At 40.3% G+C, this 16,018-nt stretch overlaps 1 protein-coding gene across 4 annotated transcripts in view; it reads left to right on the top strand.

The window, feature by feature from the left end:
• The window catches only part of dock3 (dedicator of cytokinesis 3), a 43,365-nt gene that overhangs the window by 16,311 nt on the left and 11,036 nt on the right, over positions 1–16,018 (top strand). For all 4 annotated transcript variants that reach the window (XM_088363680.1, XM_088363673.1, XM_088363694.1 and 1 more), the window contains exons 6-33: positions 839–987; positions 2,788–2,872; positions 4,326–4,367; positions 5,224–5,378; positions 5,462–5,543; positions 5,637–5,697; positions 5,987–6,134; positions 7,018–7,106; positions 8,331–8,456; positions 8,989–9,113; positions 9,231–9,393; positions 9,509–9,615; positions 9,764–9,935; positions 10,025–10,122; positions 10,998–11,081; positions 11,185–11,285; positions 11,356–11,437; positions 12,313–12,483; positions 13,009–13,201; positions 13,325–13,452; positions 14,216–14,362; positions 14,455–14,553; positions 14,625–14,719; positions 14,917–14,992; positions 15,069–15,169; positions 15,335–15,393; positions 15,476–15,624; positions 15,702–15,787. In XM_088363680.1, the coding sequence (XP_088219806.1) occupies positions 839–987; positions 2,788–2,872; positions 4,326–4,367; positions 5,224–5,378; positions 5,462–5,543; positions 5,637–5,697; positions 5,987–6,134; positions 7,018–7,106; positions 8,331–8,456; positions 8,989–9,113; positions 9,231–9,393; positions 9,509–9,615; positions 9,764–9,935; positions 10,025–10,122; positions 10,998–11,081; positions 11,185–11,285; positions 11,356–11,437; positions 12,313–12,483; positions 13,009–13,201; positions 13,325–13,452; positions 14,216–14,362; positions 14,455–14,553; positions 14,625–14,719; positions 14,917–14,992; positions 15,069–15,169; positions 15,335–15,393; positions 15,476–15,624; positions 15,702–15,787 (3,173 nt within the window). The remainder of the gene's footprint in view (positions 1–838; positions 988–2,787; positions 2,873–4,325; positions 4,368–5,223; positions 5,379–5,461; positions 5,544–5,636; positions 5,698–5,986; positions 6,135–7,017; positions 7,107–8,330; positions 8,457–8,988; positions 9,114–9,230; positions 9,394–9,508; positions 9,616–9,763; positions 9,936–10,024; positions 10,123–10,997; positions 11,082–11,184; positions 11,286–11,355; positions 11,438–12,312; positions 12,484–13,008; positions 13,202–13,324; positions 13,453–14,215; positions 14,363–14,454; positions 14,554–14,624; positions 14,720–14,916; positions 14,993–15,068; positions 15,170–15,334; positions 15,394–15,475; positions 15,625–15,701; positions 15,788–16,018) is intronic.

The raw sequence follows: 16,018 nt of genomic DNA, 5'->3' as shown, positions 1-16,018 counted from the left end.
GATTAATTGTATTGGCAATTATTTATTGCATTTATTTAAAAGATGCAGCAGATAGTTCTGTAGTAAAAAAACATCAGCATTTTTCCACTTATGCTATGTATTGGAATTTTATTATAGAGAGTATAAATAAATAATGTTGCAAATCATTAATTTTCTCTTTTTAATTTCGTTCTGAAGTTCTTGTGGGAGCAGGGGAGCCCTCTGCCTCACATTTTCCCAGTAGACTTTTTTTATTTTTATTTCTTTGGCTTTTGAATTCTGCTTAGCAACAAGTGGCCAAGCAAGCTGGAAAAAGAAGTTGGGCAAGTTTGTTGCTATCAATTGTGCCTCACATGTGAAGTTTTATGCTGAATCGATAAGCGGTCCAAATTCTGCTAATGAAAACTTGTTTTGGTTTGTGACCTACTTTAGGACATGGTTCCCCAATGGATAATGAATGCATGCATCATGCATTGGGGTTGTTTTTCTTCACTTGGAACTGGTGCCTAAGGCACTCTGGAGAGAATTAAGAACTGTTTGAAATAGCAGTCCGCCATTTAACGTTTTAGTTTTCTGCTGGAAAGTAAAAAAAGCAGGAAAAGCAACCATAGCTTTGAATGTGATTGGCTAAATGTGTGCAACAATGTTGTCTTGGTTGGATATTTTTACTTTCCCACTTGAAAAGATGGGAAAAAAGTTGAAGTTATAGGCCACATGGTGCAAAAATGTCTAAATGATTTATCATGACTTGTTTTTTTTTCAAGACAAAACCTGGCTTTTGAACATTTAATATCTACAGGCAACATGTCAACGATTCTTGTAATGTGTGCTAATCAAGGATTTGTGGCTGATTTTACAGAAGCATAAGGTGGATCTGTTCCACAAGCTGCGTCATGTGATGAACGAGCTCATCGACTTACGTCGGCAGCTCATCCAAGGTCACCTCGCTCAGGACCAGACCCGTGAGATCAAGCGGCACATCACTGTACGCCTTGACTGGGGCAATGAGTGAGTTTCTCATTATCATATGGCTTAAATCAATGGATACTTTAATCATCTCGTAAGAGAAATGAAATTGTCAAAGCAGCAATAGCCACAATTAGACCAATTATAAAAGCAGCCATCATAGAAGCGAGAGGGAGAAAAAAAACATACCACAGCAGGCTGACCGTAGGGCTGGAATCCTAAATCACATTCATAAAACATTATAATCAAAGAAAAATCACAAATGTGTATGCCCTCTGCGAGTCTGCTTTAAATTGTTTATCAACTCAATTAGAGCTGACTTTACACCTAAACACAAAAACAAAAAGATTTACACACAATTTATATATATTTTACAGTTTATAGCATGGCAGCTACAGCAAGTATTTATTTATTGGGTTTTTTTCTTTGCTATTGTTTTAATATATTATTTTACTTGTTACTAATTTATTTTCGGGTGGTTCTTTCAAGTTAGATTTGAGTTTCGGTATTTGCATAAGTACTAAGGTTTTTTAAAAAATTACTAATTGTGGTTTCAGTATCAATAAAAAATAATCATGATTATTATTTTCTTATATTGTTGCCCAGCCTTAACTGACAATTTGTTGTTGTCCCAATCTTTTACAGATCTATATTAAGTTTTAGGTTATTTAGGGAACCAAAAATATGAAAAAGTGGAGATGATATATATGCATCATAGATGATTTCTTCTCCACTGTAATTATATTCATTATCTTAAAACTGACAAAGAAGTTATTCTCACACTCTGTGATGAAGCATTAGTCAGAGTGCGTTTACACTGATTTAGCATTTTCCTTACTGTCTGTCCAAGCATGTTTTCAAGTTGTGCTTGTTGATGAGTGTGTGTCAAGCGGATTCAAGTCACTGTACTCCTCCCTGGAGGAACTGTAAGGCCATATTCCCTCTGCTGCCACTTCTCAAATCTAACAGAGCAGTGACAGACATCCGTAGCGTAGATAAAGACAAAGTGCAGCTCGATTGAGGCGGAGCTTGATTTGGCAATGGTGGCATTACGATTCGCCACGTCGTAAAATAGCGACAATTTGAATTGTTAGTATGGATTTGGAAACATAAACTCGGTAATAAAATGAGCAAACTGGTTGTTGAGGTCAGTGCACTGCAGGGCACACTTAGCATTTCATGGTCAACATATCACAGCTGTTCTTTGAGGCTGTACATTATGTACAGAAAAGGGTTGTGTTAGTCAATAATGCTGCATGCGCCACTGGTGTGTAGCATTTAAAGGCGGCAGTTTGCAATTGAAATAAATCATCACTTTTTGTCAAATGTTGGAAATAGCAAAAACTAACTAAATAAGTCAAACTAAAATTGAAGAAAAGGTAATGAAATAAAATAAAAACGAAATAACAGAAAATACAATTTATGTTAATAAATCAAACTAAACCTAACTACAATTATAGCAAAAATGTCTTTTGTTTTCATCTTTGTAATTTAATTTATTACAAAAGCATTTGTGATTTATTTTAAATGCATTTCTTTTGGTGTTACTGCTAGGACGTACTGTAGAAGGAAGGTTGAACACTTTACCATAGTGCATTTTTGTAAAAATACAAAAACAGTCGTCTAATTTGATTATATTTATATGCAGTGACCAGAAAACCAAGCAATCAGTGACAGAAGGCTTGCAAGGTGTCATCATTTGTTGCATACTCGTGGGCAGACCCACACACATACACACACACACACACACTGGCTTACAAAGAATAAAACTTCAAAACGTTTGTCAGACGTGGTGGTTTCTTGTACAGCACAGCTTAACTTCAATCATTTTTCTCTCACCAGGCACCTTGGCATAGACCTTGTACCCAGGAAAGAGTTTGAAATGGTGGACCCGGACCAGATCAGCATATCTGAGCTTTACAAATTGGTATGTTGCCTGCAATTATTCTTGAGCCATTGCATTCTCCACAAACCCACCCCATGAATTAGTCAATGCAATAAATTAAATATGTGAATTAGTGGTCTCTAAATTATAAAGTATGCTGTGTGCCTTGTCTGTGGAATGTATGTAGTACTACATCTGCAGCAATAAAAGGGATTTTTGGCACACTTGGAACTCTGTGTATGCGAAGCCAGATTTTACTGTATGTGTTGTTGGCTGTGTAAATAGGTGTACCAATTATCAAATCATCCGTAAGAAGGTGACTCGCGAGACGGAGCACATTCTGCTGTTGGATCAGCCTGCTGTGATCTGTCCTGCATGCTCCTTCCACCGCCATATTGAGCGTGTCCTTTCACTTGCAGGCACGTGTCCCTTGCAAGCCAGCAATGCAGATGTAATGTAAACTGACAGGTGATGGGAAAAGACTAGAGCTGAACCATTTGGAAATGCGAACATTTGTCATACCGCCCCAACATCCATTATTGCCATTGCTATTTAATAAGCCTTTTTTTCCCCCCCAAGGTCCTTTTCCTATATTGTTTCTTTAACAAACATATACAATACATTCAAGGATAAACAATAGCAGATTTACTATGCAAAAATGTTGTGGTTTTAGAAATTAATATCGGAGATAGTTTAGTTATCTACTTTAATTTGAGTTGCTAACTAAACACTTCTTACATTCACTATGACAACGTCACAAATTTCCATCAAACAAGGATGGCATAAACACAAGTCAATAAGGCATAAATCGGATTACAACAATAATGCTCGTAAATCTGTGGCTTTATATGTAATCCTGTGGACTGCACTACTTAAGCACTCAATTTATCTTGACACTATAGAAATAAATACTTGAAATATACATATACTGTATACGCAAATAAAAATTACACACTAACCAAAAGGATCAAAGTGCATGGGTTTATCCTCGATTGTGTACATTATGTTAGATTTACAGTATCAGATTAAACAATGGAATAATAATGTAACAAAAAAACCTCCATGATGTTGCTTAGATTTTTTTCCACCTCACAAACTATTTATGAATCGCGTGCGTCGTCAAGGAGGTTTGCGGTTTGTCCCTGTAAAAAATGTACTTCATGAGCACAAGCTTGTTTTTGGCAGGGCTCCGGCTCTGGCACCTTTTCAGGTAGGTTGAGGAGAGGCGCTCTTTTGGGCTGCTGTGATGCGTGTGGGCGGTAGCGGCTTTGTCCTCGTCCTTCCCACGCGTCGCTCCTTTTAGTGCTTGCAGCCGCTCTGCACCATACGTAGGTGAAAGTGAAACCTTGTCCCACTTCAAGTATAGGCAAAGGCATGGGCTAGTGCTTGTCTGAAGCTACGCGGAGGTAAATAGGTTCAAAGCTTTTGTGGGAGGAGGCAGCAATGACTTGACTGGTCTCGCTTGTGACCTTCATGTTTTTTTCTTTTCTTTTAGCATGTTTCCAGCAGACACTGTGGTCAGCAAAGCACAACCCAGGTACACTCGACTCAACTTTTTTTTTAATTTGTTGTCCAGGATTCAGATAGATGTAAAATATAGCTGATTGCATAATATATGGATGTTGTTGTGATTTTGATTTAGTCTTTCTGTCAGGGGTGGTCAAACTAAGGCCTCGGGCCCATTTGCAATATTCAGGTCCCCTTATTCAAGCAAACCACGCCACAATATTTCAGTAATTTTAATTCTAATAATCAAGTTAATCATCGTTTTACTCTAATTTGAAGGTGTTTTTAACCAGATTAAAAAGACAATAGCCACACAAAAGCATTGCCTCAACAGTGCATTTTTCTTCCACAAAATATAAATCTCTCCGGAACCCCTCATGTGATTCTCAAAACCAATGGCAACCAGACTTACCCTTTTGACAGACTATCGTCATTTTTGGACATTCTTGTCACGTTGCTTCTTTAGTTTTTTTTAGTAAATGAATGTTGAAAAGTGTCAAAGCAGCCCTGGCATCGTTCCATTTTTTTCTTGGAGCCCCCAGCTTCATGTATATCTCATTTACATACTAGATTGGGATCACTAGTTGTCCAAACAGCTACACAAAGGACAGTGCAGTGGAGTGTGGAATGAAGTGGACAGCAACAACAAGTCAACTCTCCTTTTTTTGACAGATGAATTTGTCATTGATCAAATTCAGTGATGTTTCCCAAAATGACCTTGTAATACTCAAACAAACAAAACCAAAACAGAAAAACCCACTTCTGCCACTTCATTCACCTCTGCATCAAAATTTAATGGGCCCCTCTATCGATCGACTGCAGCGCTGAATAGTGAGTTTGAATTTGCCGGCAATTGTGGTTCCCTCAATTTATCCCTTGGGTGTTAGGCTGACAACGTGAGACCACGCCATGGCGACAGTTGCCGTGTCCCAGTGTCACACCACCTCTTCATCAATCTGAAGAGCTTCACTTACAACAGCATCAGCGAGGACGCTGACGTCTTCTTCTCCCTGTATGACACTCGAGAGGCCAAGCAGATCAGGTACACAAACATCTCGCGTGTTACCAGCCGAGACCAAGCGCTCGTGCAGCGCATACGTATCGATAAACGTGCTTGCTTTGCAGTGAAAAGTTCATGGTGAAACTCAACAAAAATGGAGGACCAAAGAATCCGGAGAAGGTTGATCGTCTTTGTGCTCTCTTCACGGTAACACATTCCACCCGTTTAATTAAATTGAGAGGTTTAGAAGGAGACATGTTTTTTTTTTTTTCTTTCTAACTTTTCCATGTTGCTCTGCAGGACCTAAGCAGTAAAGACTTGAAGAGAGACCTGTACATTGTTGCACATGTCATGAGAACTGGTACGGTACTCACTGTGTGTTAGGGCTGCACGAATAAACCAATTTTAATCATAATCATATTTTTGACTGCCACAATAAAATAAACCTGGCAACATATTATTTGTTAAAAGTTGTTTTGACTTACATGATGAATAATATTGATTAATAATCCTGATACCAGTATTGAGCAAAATAATTGTGAACATTTGTCAATTATTTTCATTTTGACCGTGATCATGCTCATGCCGTGATGTGCGTGCAAATATTAGTGTCCTTTCAGTGAACTTGTCTCTTTTGTTTGTCTGTCCAGGACGCATGCTTCTGAATGACTCAAAGAAAGGCCCACCTCACGTGATGTATCGACGACCGTATGGCTGCGCCGTTCTTGCAATGAGTGATGTTTTCCATACCATCACTGATCTCAAAGAGGAGAAGGACTTTGTGCTCAAAGTTTATACGTGAGTCTTACAGCACACGCACACGCACGCACACACACAAACACACTGATATAATGTCCACCTGTTGCTGAATTTGACCCTTGATTCCTAAATATTACTAAATATATTATGTTACATATTACTTCTTATTCTTATTTGATTATTATTATTATTATGAAAACTTGATGCACTAGAGGAAAAAAGCAAGGAGGGCAACTTTGGAATGAACCCAAAACAAACAAAAGAAATCTGCTTGAAGGTTTCATTTAAAAAAAAAGTAAAAATGTATTGAGCAGTGTGATGGAAAGTCCTCCTTGACAGAGGCAAGAAAGACTAAGGCGAGGCACCTTATACAGATTGCTGTACAAAGCTAGAGTGCCAATCAAACATGATAAAAACAGCTCAGCATTTTTTTTCTAGTTCATCAACTGTGACAGTGTTGGCCTCTTTCAGGCAGAGGTCACAGAGGCATCAGGGACGTGGTTGCGTTTTCAGGGATTTTGCTCGCTCCAGAACAAAGAGCGCTTTTATGGGCCCTTCCGTTAAGGCAAAGAGTCCTCGCTTGGAAAGAGGCAAGCCGTGATTCAATGCTGTGCTGCCTCCAAACTGTCGGCTCCTATAAGGCTATGTGTTTCCCCCATGCCTTTCCCAGGGGCCTACAGACCCACAGTAATGAAAAAGACTGGTCGAGAGCCGGCTGTCAGCTTTGTTTAGCGCACAGAGCGCCGGTGCTGACGTGCTACTTGATAGCAACTCCCCCATGCTGCTACCTTTTCTCCAGGAGGAAATCAGTTTAGGGACACATGCTGTTCGCGCAGTCCCCATGTGTACGATTCCTCCTCGCCCATCTGTTCCGCTAATGGCTTCGCTGCCGACCGCCCTACCTGCCTGTTTTTCTCTCCAGATGTAACAACGAGAACGAGTGGTACCAGGTCCACGAAAACATCATCCGCAAGTCCAACACCAAATACTCCGCTCCCAGCACCAATTATGGTAAACGGATTTAATGTCAGTCTCGCTTACAGAGGAGGGGATGTCATCACTCTGTTTTTGCATCATATGGTTAAATTGTCGTCATGTTTTATTTTAAACCACAATCATGAGTCTTTTCACATACAATTTAGTAGTGGTACAGATACATGACAATACCCACAAAGTTTTGCAACTGTGGCTCAAATGAACGTGCTATGTTTAAGATAATATCAGTGATTCCTTTTTTTGTGCCACATTGGGAAATTCTACTTTAATTAGGTCATTTTTTAAAATTAGTTTAGTTTCAGTGCAGCAAATGTTTGACTTTGTCTTGAGGAATTTTTTTACAAAAATATTGTTGTTTTACACATTTCATTGAGCTACATTCCACTTGCTAGTTTTATCTTCTCATCTATTACTTCTTTCACAATCTAAACTTTTTGGTTTGTCAAAGAGACTTCTGCCTTGAGACTCTTTTTCACATCATGTGGCCAGATTGGACTTCATTTTATTTCATAAAGATTAAATGTTTTGTTTCTGTCAGTGATATTATTGAACTATTATTATTGCTGAATTTTCATGGTCCCATTTTATATTTTTGTCTTGTCAATTTGATAGAATATTAATTCAGAAGTTACTCATAATTTACTCAGTACTTGAATATTTTTCCCACTGAATACTGAAGTAATTGTTTGGATGCCTCTTTTTATTTTTAATTGACTTCTATAATTCTAAAGTATAACAGCACTTTTAGTTGAGTACAATTAATGGCTACGCTACTTAGCTCTGCCCCCAGGCATCGAGAAGAGATCCTTAATCAGACAAAATGAAGTTGTGTTCTAGTTATTAATAGAATAATTTAGTCACACAGATCTCTTACTGTGCTCGCAATGCCCATTTGATAATAAGGCTGCAACAAACAGATAAGCTCATCAGTGCCCTCCATAGCTAACTTGCCTAGTTCTCACCGTAACGTCCGATTCACTCAAACAATTGTGTGGCACTGCCAACATTTTCCCCTTGCCTTATTGCAAGATATTTCTCAGCCCGCTTCATCTCATCTGGTTGTTCACATCTCATTTGTCTATACCGCCCTTCTGTCTGTCATGTCCTCCCTCACACTCTGACTAATGTCCTTTAAATAACCCTCTGTCCTCCCTTCCTCTACCCCCCCCTCCCTTTATCTCGTATCCCTCTGCCTCCCTCCCTCCTTCCACTTCTTCTCGCAACCCACTTTGCTTTCAGGCCTCATCATTTCTCTGCAGCTGTTGAGGGGCGAGTTGGAGCAGATCAGACGGGAGAACCAGGCTGTGTTCAACCGAGCCCTGGCACTCACACGCAAACTGGGTTTTCCAGATGTTATCATGCCAGGTAAGGAGGCAAAGAGCAGTGGCTGTATTGGGCATCGAGCGGGCTTGGGACCAGAAGAGGAGGGCAGTGGAAGGTCAGCGATCAGTTTACACAGGATGCTGATGATAGAGGAGAAGGATGTGGAAAGGATGAAGAGGGGGCAGGAAGTGGAAATAGGAGAGGAGCATACAGCATGATGTCAATATGAACATCCGCCCATTATCGATGGTCGTGAGCACGCTAGAGCTTACTTTCGTGCAGTAGGCAGAGAAGTCAGTTGCAGGGCACGCAAACAACTCACACTCATAATGACACCGACGGACAATTTAGAGTGGTCAATTGGCCAACCATGGATGTCTTGGGATTGTGGAAGGAGACCCGAAACACTACCCACACTTTTTGTAACTCATGCTCCAATAGAAGCCACTTAAATATAAATGAATAACTATTCAAGTGAGCTTTGCTGTCCGCCCGGCTCTTCAAAAATCACCTGTAATGCAATGCACCTTTAGCTCAATGTATAATTTTTCTCTCTCTGTTTGGATTCTCATAGGTGACATTCGCAACGACTTGTACTTGACCCTGGAACGAGGCGAGTTTGAGCGGGGTGGCAAGAGCGTCCAGAAGAACATCGAAGTGACGCTCTATGTCCTTTACGCCGACGGGGATACTCTCAAAGTATGACACGTGTTAAATGTGATTCATTCAGCAGATTTCCATTTCATTAGTCATGATAAGTGCATTAGTTCTCCCTCTGCTTCCGCTCATTGGTTGCTCTGCCTCTTTCCTTTGCAGGACTGCATCAGTTTGGGCAGCGGGGAACCAAACATGACTGACTATCGCTCCTTCGTCCTCTACCACAACAACAGCCCTCGCTGGAGTGAGATGGTCAAACTTCCCATTCCCATAGATCGCTTCCGAGGGTCTCACCTCCGCTTCGAGTTCAGACACTGCTCCAGTGAGTCAGTCTCTGTAGGCCAGAGGCGGCCCGGCCTGGCCAGTCTCTCATTTCATGAGTCTGATTAGGTCAGAGTGGTTTATGAAGCATGTCGCTGACATCTATGTCATTTCAGCTAAAGACAAAGGGGAGAAAAAACTTTTCGGCTTTGCTTTCACTCCCCTGATGAGAGAGGATGGGACCACGCTGTCGGACGAGAGCCATGAGCTGTACGTCTACAAGGTGAGATCCAGTTCCATGAAAAGCAGCCATAAGAAAGGGTCGTAGACAGTTGTGCATCATTTCAGCTGTCCTGTTTTCCCGTCACGTTAAAGAAACCTAGGCTTCTCTTTGACACTTTTTGAAAGTCCGTCTGTCTGTTTGTCTGCAGTGTGACGAGAGCGCCACCTTCAGTAACCAGGGCCTGTACCTCAGCCTGCCCTGCTGCAAGGAGGACTTCAACAGTTGTCCCAACCTGCCGGCTAATCTGCCGTTCCAGAGAAGCCCAAAAGAGACCTTTTGGGTCTCCACCATACTCTGCTCCACCAAACTCACACAGAATGGTAAAGATTGCTTGGTTTTATTAGAATATAATTTATGACCTGGTATTTCATACGTTTGACAGTTTGATTTGGTTGCGTACTGCTTTTAGTGGACCTATTGGCCCTTCTGAATTGGAAGACCCACCCAGACAGGGTTCTGGACATCCTTGGTCGATTGCGTCAGATCAGTGGGGAAGAGATTGTCAAGGTCAGTGCTGTCAAATATATTCATTACCTACTAAAGTCATAAGTAATTTGGCCCATGTAAAGCTGCAGGGTGTATTAATTGCGTCTGACACACATTTTCTGAGATATTAACCTTCAGCAGATGTGGCATTTCATCTTATTCGGCCAATATTAAAGTATGACTTCACTAATTGTACACCTTATGATTAAACAGCGAGAGAATTAGACACAGTTGACCAATTGGCCTCGGCTGCATTATTAATTTTTTTTTTTTTTTTTTTTGTCAAAGCAGGAGTGTTTTTGATATTAAAGGAGATATGCCTTAAGATGAATAAAGTCAAAGCTTGATTCTCAAGTGGCCTTCTTTAATAGATTTGTCTCCTACAGCATATATCCAATCAGTGACCTTGCAATATGTGAGTTGCGCAATATGCTGACAATTGTATTGATTTGACAAACATTACAAAATAACTTTGGTGGAAGGCCAAATTGTAACACAGCCCACTTCATTCATGCATCAAAATAAAAAAAAAACATTTACTCCATTGTTTGGTATTGTTTGGAAATAAAAGCAACTAAATGACAAATATCACAGAAGAAAGATAAATGTTGTACTCACCAAACTGTTTAAAACTGATTCATTTAGTTGTGCGGTTATTGTTTTCCGAAGTAAAAGCAGATATTGTAGATATTAGAATGTGTTATTTTGATTAAATACAGAATTAATCTGTTTTTTCATGAATTACTACAAAAATGTAATTCTAAGGTAAAAAATGTTTCTCAGCGATTATGTGATTAATAAAATAGTTGTCGACGTTGACAGCTTTGGTTAAAAGTGAAGAAAAATGTTAATTTCTGGAAAATTAAAAATTTCTTTTATCCTTTTCATTCCCACAGTTCCTACGAGATGTCCTGGACACCCTCTTCTGTCTTTTAGATGACAACACTGATAAATATGGACCTCTGGTTTTCCAGTCTCTGGTAGGACAATTACAACAATGTTATCATTTTACAATTGTTCATATTTAGCATATGAATGATAGATAAAAGACAAATCCCTCATCTTCTGCCATGTATGTTTCAGGTATTTATTATCAACTTGCTCAGGGACAGTCGTTTCTACCACTTCCGCCCTGTCATGGATTCTTACATCCAAAACCACTTTGCTGGAGCTTTGGCATACAAGTACGGAAACATTTGATTCCTTCTCTTTGCTAAGTCTTCATAAACATGATTTATAACAAAATGCTTGCAGGGAGCTTATTCGATGCCTGAAGTGGTACATGGACCGTTCGGCTGAGGTCGTCCGACAAGACCACATCCAAGAGGCCATGAGGGTAAAGATTACTGTATCCTCCACTACTCGATGTGGTTCATTTTCAAGAAAGAACGAGGGCTCGATTTTGGTAGCTCGCAGAAAGGCTGATGTGTTCTGATTTGCGTGAATGTACCTTTGACATGCATCTGGCACTTCTGACAATTTGGTGCCAAAAAATCATCTTGACTTGTGTGCCACATTTAAAGGGAATGAGAGGAGCTGCTTTGATTGGAAGCAAATGGAGTGGGATGTGCTCACACCCACAACGGCGCAAATGTAGCTTTCATGCATCTGCACTTACCAACACCTATTTTAACCTGCCTCCGCGAAGATTTAGACTGCACTCTAAGCAAGCCATGAAAATAAGAGCCCAGAGAGTTTTTCATGATTCAATCAATTAATCAATTGATTAGTATGGAAGCAGGAAATGGTCAAAAGTAATGGCTTTATAAGATGCAATATGATGCCTCAGGAAGTGAGTTTGCAAAATATTGTCTTGGGCCCAGTACAGCATTTCCATAGGCTTGCTATTTTTAATTCAAGAGGGCATTTATGAGAATATTAGAATATGTATTTATTTACAAATCAAAATGACAAAACAAGGTGATAAGATGAAATATTGAACAGTAATTCTTGCTTCTGAATGCTCTCAGTTGCCTTATGTGACTCCACCTGTAAAATCAATTCTATGTTGTTGTTTCTCTGTTTCTGTTTGCTTGTCTTTTGATGATAAACGGCTGGCATCTTTTTTTAAATTTTCCAGAGGTGCATATTCCACCATACTAGCTCGCAAAACTCTCGTAGCGAGTGAATACCAAATAATTGACGCCTCCTCAGGCTTTCAGATTATGTCATGATGTTTGTTAAAATTCTTTTGTTCACTTCTTCCCTCAGGCTCTGGAGTACCTGTTCAAGTTCATCGTCCAGTCCAGAATTCTGTATGCGCGGGCCACTTGCGGGATGGAGGAAGAGCAGTTTCGAGCAAGCATCCAGGAGCTCTTTCAGTCCATCCGCTTTGTGCTGAGCCTGGACAGTCGCAGCTCAGAAAATCTGGTCTTCACGCAGGTTTGAATAGAGACCGCCATTCGCTGTCTGTGTGCACACGTTACCTTTTCTTTGGAAGTTTTATTTCTCATTGTTTACATTTGTTCACTCACTCACAGTTTACATTTGTTTCATGTATTCATTTTTCTGTTGTTTCTTTTTTTAAAAAAAAAAAAAAAATTGTTTTCTGTTTCATTTTGTCCATCGTCCTATTTTGCACCTTTCTTGGCTTGATCTTGGAGGGGTGTGATCGGCTGCATGTCTCTGTGGTAACGCTCCAGGTCTGTCGTCACTCTCAGTAAGTCACAACATTATGCGCTGGTCCCACAACTGTTAGACATGAACTGACGTTGAGGTTTATCCTCAACACCCTTTCTCCTGTTTTGACACTGACCGGACTACTGTAAACCTAAAGTGACGGCTTGCTTTCGCAACTTTGTCAACCGGAATTCGAATAACTAGCTATTTTCTAACACCACAATGTTTGCCATTGCTGAATTTTCTGTATTGTGTTTAAACATTCTCCTTTTTTTGTTCACTTCACAGGCGGCTCTGTTGAACAGCTTCCCTGATATCTTTGATGAGCTGCTGCAGATGTTCACGGTTCAGGAGGTGGCCGAATATGTCCGCGGCACCCTCGGAAGTATGCCCAGCACCGTTGACATTGGCCAGTCAATGGATGTTGTCAAACTGCAGTCAATTGCACGCACCGTTGAAAGCCGTCTGTTCTTCTTTCCCGGTGAGAACTTTTCTGTGAAAATTACAGATGATGAGATTAATGTACAATATCCGTGTATTTGAGATTTGTACTGTACAGAGCATTTAAAGTGCATTCCTCCCCATTTTCTTGTGTTTCCCTCAGAGTCTCGAAGCATTTTACTTCCAGTTGTTCTGCACCACATTCACTTGCACTTGCGCCAGCAGAGAGAGCTGCTTATCTGTTCTGGGATCCTTAGCAGCATTTTTTCCATCATCAAAAGCAGTTCTATGGTATGGTGCATTGTCACGCAAACAATAGGGCTACTCTTTTAATCAAATTGAGCAGGCAGTTGTCCTCCAATTGAGTTGTCTAGACGGTTGTTCTCTGTGCCAAGTACAAACTCAAACAATACCTTATCTCCAAGTATCATCATAATGACGAAAATTAAAATACAGATGTGTAGTAGGCCCAAGAGCTCATGCACAATGTGATCTAAACAATGCTGGATATATTCGAATACTCCTGAAAAATTACACAAATACTCTTAAATGTATCGAAACATTTCTAAAACTCATCTAAATATTGCACAATCAACTTGATGACACAGATGACACAGGATCAGGATTAATTTGGGAGCGGGTTCAGTGTATCCAAATATATTCAAAGTACTCTCAACTCTACAAAATACTAGAAAATTAAGTTTACAAAATACATTTAAATATAACAAAATAACAACTGTATTTAAATACTTATTCAAAATGTATACAAATTACAGATACAGGTTATGCCTGAATAAATGTTTGAACGCAAACAATTCGAAGTGATGAACTGCAAATGTATTCTACTTCAACATTAAATATAACTGGACTAGATTTTAAATCAATGTGGAAGACAGTCTGTCATTTAATTAAGTAACTTCTTCCTGTACCACTAGAGGGAGCCCTCATATCTCCGGTGGTACTCGTAACACACTTTGAGAATCACTTTGTCTCGGATGTTAGCGGTCTATATTCAAAATGCATTAAAGTGACGCTTTAACTCACCTACCCTCAGGAGTCGTCTGTTCAGGAGGAAGTAGAGATGATGGTGGAGAGCCTCTTGGACGTGTTGCTCCAGACTCTCTTGTCAATCATGAGCAAGTCTCACTCTGTGGAGACGTCCAGAGGACAACGCTGCCCCCAGTGTACCGCTGAGATCACGGTAGGTCAAATCAACCCTTCTCATGCGTGAACAAAACCATTTATTTGTGAATTGCGTTAGCAAACTTAGACGTGTAATTTGGTCTCCTCTAGGGGGAGTACGTGTCCTGTCTTCTTTCTCTGCTCCGACAGATGACAGAGATCCACTTTCACCATCTACTTAACAACTTCCATAGCAAGGAAGAACTCAAAGTGGGAAAACCTGACGAACAATTTGAAATTTGCTTGCTTCATCCCTAAATGACATTATGTATCGTCTCAAGGAGTTCCTGTTAAAGATCTTCTGTGTATTCCGCAACCTGATGAAACTGACAATCTTCCCTCGAGATTGGAGTGTCATGAGACTTCTAACCAGTCAGTGAGTCAAACGTCTTTCTTCGTGATGTGCAGTCCTTGTGCCATTGATAGTTCAGAAACATGAGCTGCCATTTGATCAAGACTTTCTTCAAATGACTTTGCTCTGAAGATTACACTTATGCTACGATCCTCGTCATCTATTTTTGGTTGCTACCTTTGTTTCGGTGATGACAGTGACACACGTTTTATTTTCCGCAGCATCATCGTCGTGACAACGCAACTTCTTTCCCCGGCGCTGCACAAGAACTTTTCCGAGGCCGATTTCGATTTCAAGGTGTGTCTGTGTAACTGCGCGAAACCTCTGACAATACATGTCCATGACTCGCATGGTCTTTGTTTTCTTTTGTTAGGTGTGGAACTCCTTTTTTAGCCTGACCGTGCTCTACATCAATCAACCCAGTCTGCAGCTCGAGGCGCTTGGGCTCACCAAGAGAAAGAAAGTTCTGGACAAGTAAGCAACTCGCATGTAGTTTGCGGCATTTCCTATTGCGTATGGATGACTATAACTATTAAATAATTTTGATGTCCTCATCAGAATCAAAGCCAATCGACCTTTTGATGATATTTGCTGATGGCACACATAGGTTAACAATGTTCTATTTGTCTCTTTCTGTAGGTATGGAGATATGAGAGTACTGATGGCGTATGAGCTCTTCAGCATGTGGCAAAAATTAGGTTGGACTCATACTGTATAACATGACGAAGCTCAAAATCACAGCATATGATACTATATGATGGCTTTGTGTTTTTCATTTAGGTGACAACAAACCCCACTTCATCCCTGGAATGATGGGCCCCTTTCTGGGAGTCACCCTGGTCCCTCAGATTGAAGTTCGAAACATAATGATTCCAATTTTCCATGACATGATGGATTGGGAGCAGAGGAAAAATGGAAACTTCAAACAGGTCACCTTGACATTTGTTGCAGTTGTCTACTCATAGCAAAGAAACAATTCGCCTGATTGTGGCTGTGTTGTTGGTAGGTGGAAGCAGAACTGATGGATAAGCTGGACAGTATGGTGTCAGATGGCAAAGGTGACGATAACCACAGGGAGCTCTTCAGCCTTTTGTGAGTGTCAAAATTGCTTGATGACATTCAAGATGTTGTGATGTTTAAAAGGTCATCCAAAAACCATCCATGTTTTTTTTTCCTTTTACGTTTTGTCTACCGTCTATATTTGCCCTGGCTGATTAGTTGGTTGCCTTCCACCTCAGCTTGGTTCCTAGTTGAAAAGCTGGAGAGTTGATGATGTGAACGTTACCTCCTATGCACTGCCAACACAAGTGCATATCAAAAAGT

This window comes from Syngnathus floridae, chromosome 2, assembly GCF_059516105.1.
Source record: "Syngnathus floridae isolate MCC-2025c chromosome 2, RoL_Sflo_1.0, whole genome shotgun sequence".
NCBI classification, from domain to species: Eukaryota; Metazoa; Chordata; class Actinopteri; order Syngnathiformes; family Syngnathidae; genus Syngnathus; species Syngnathus floridae.
This window is presented reverse-complemented; position numbering and strand designations above follow the sequence as displayed.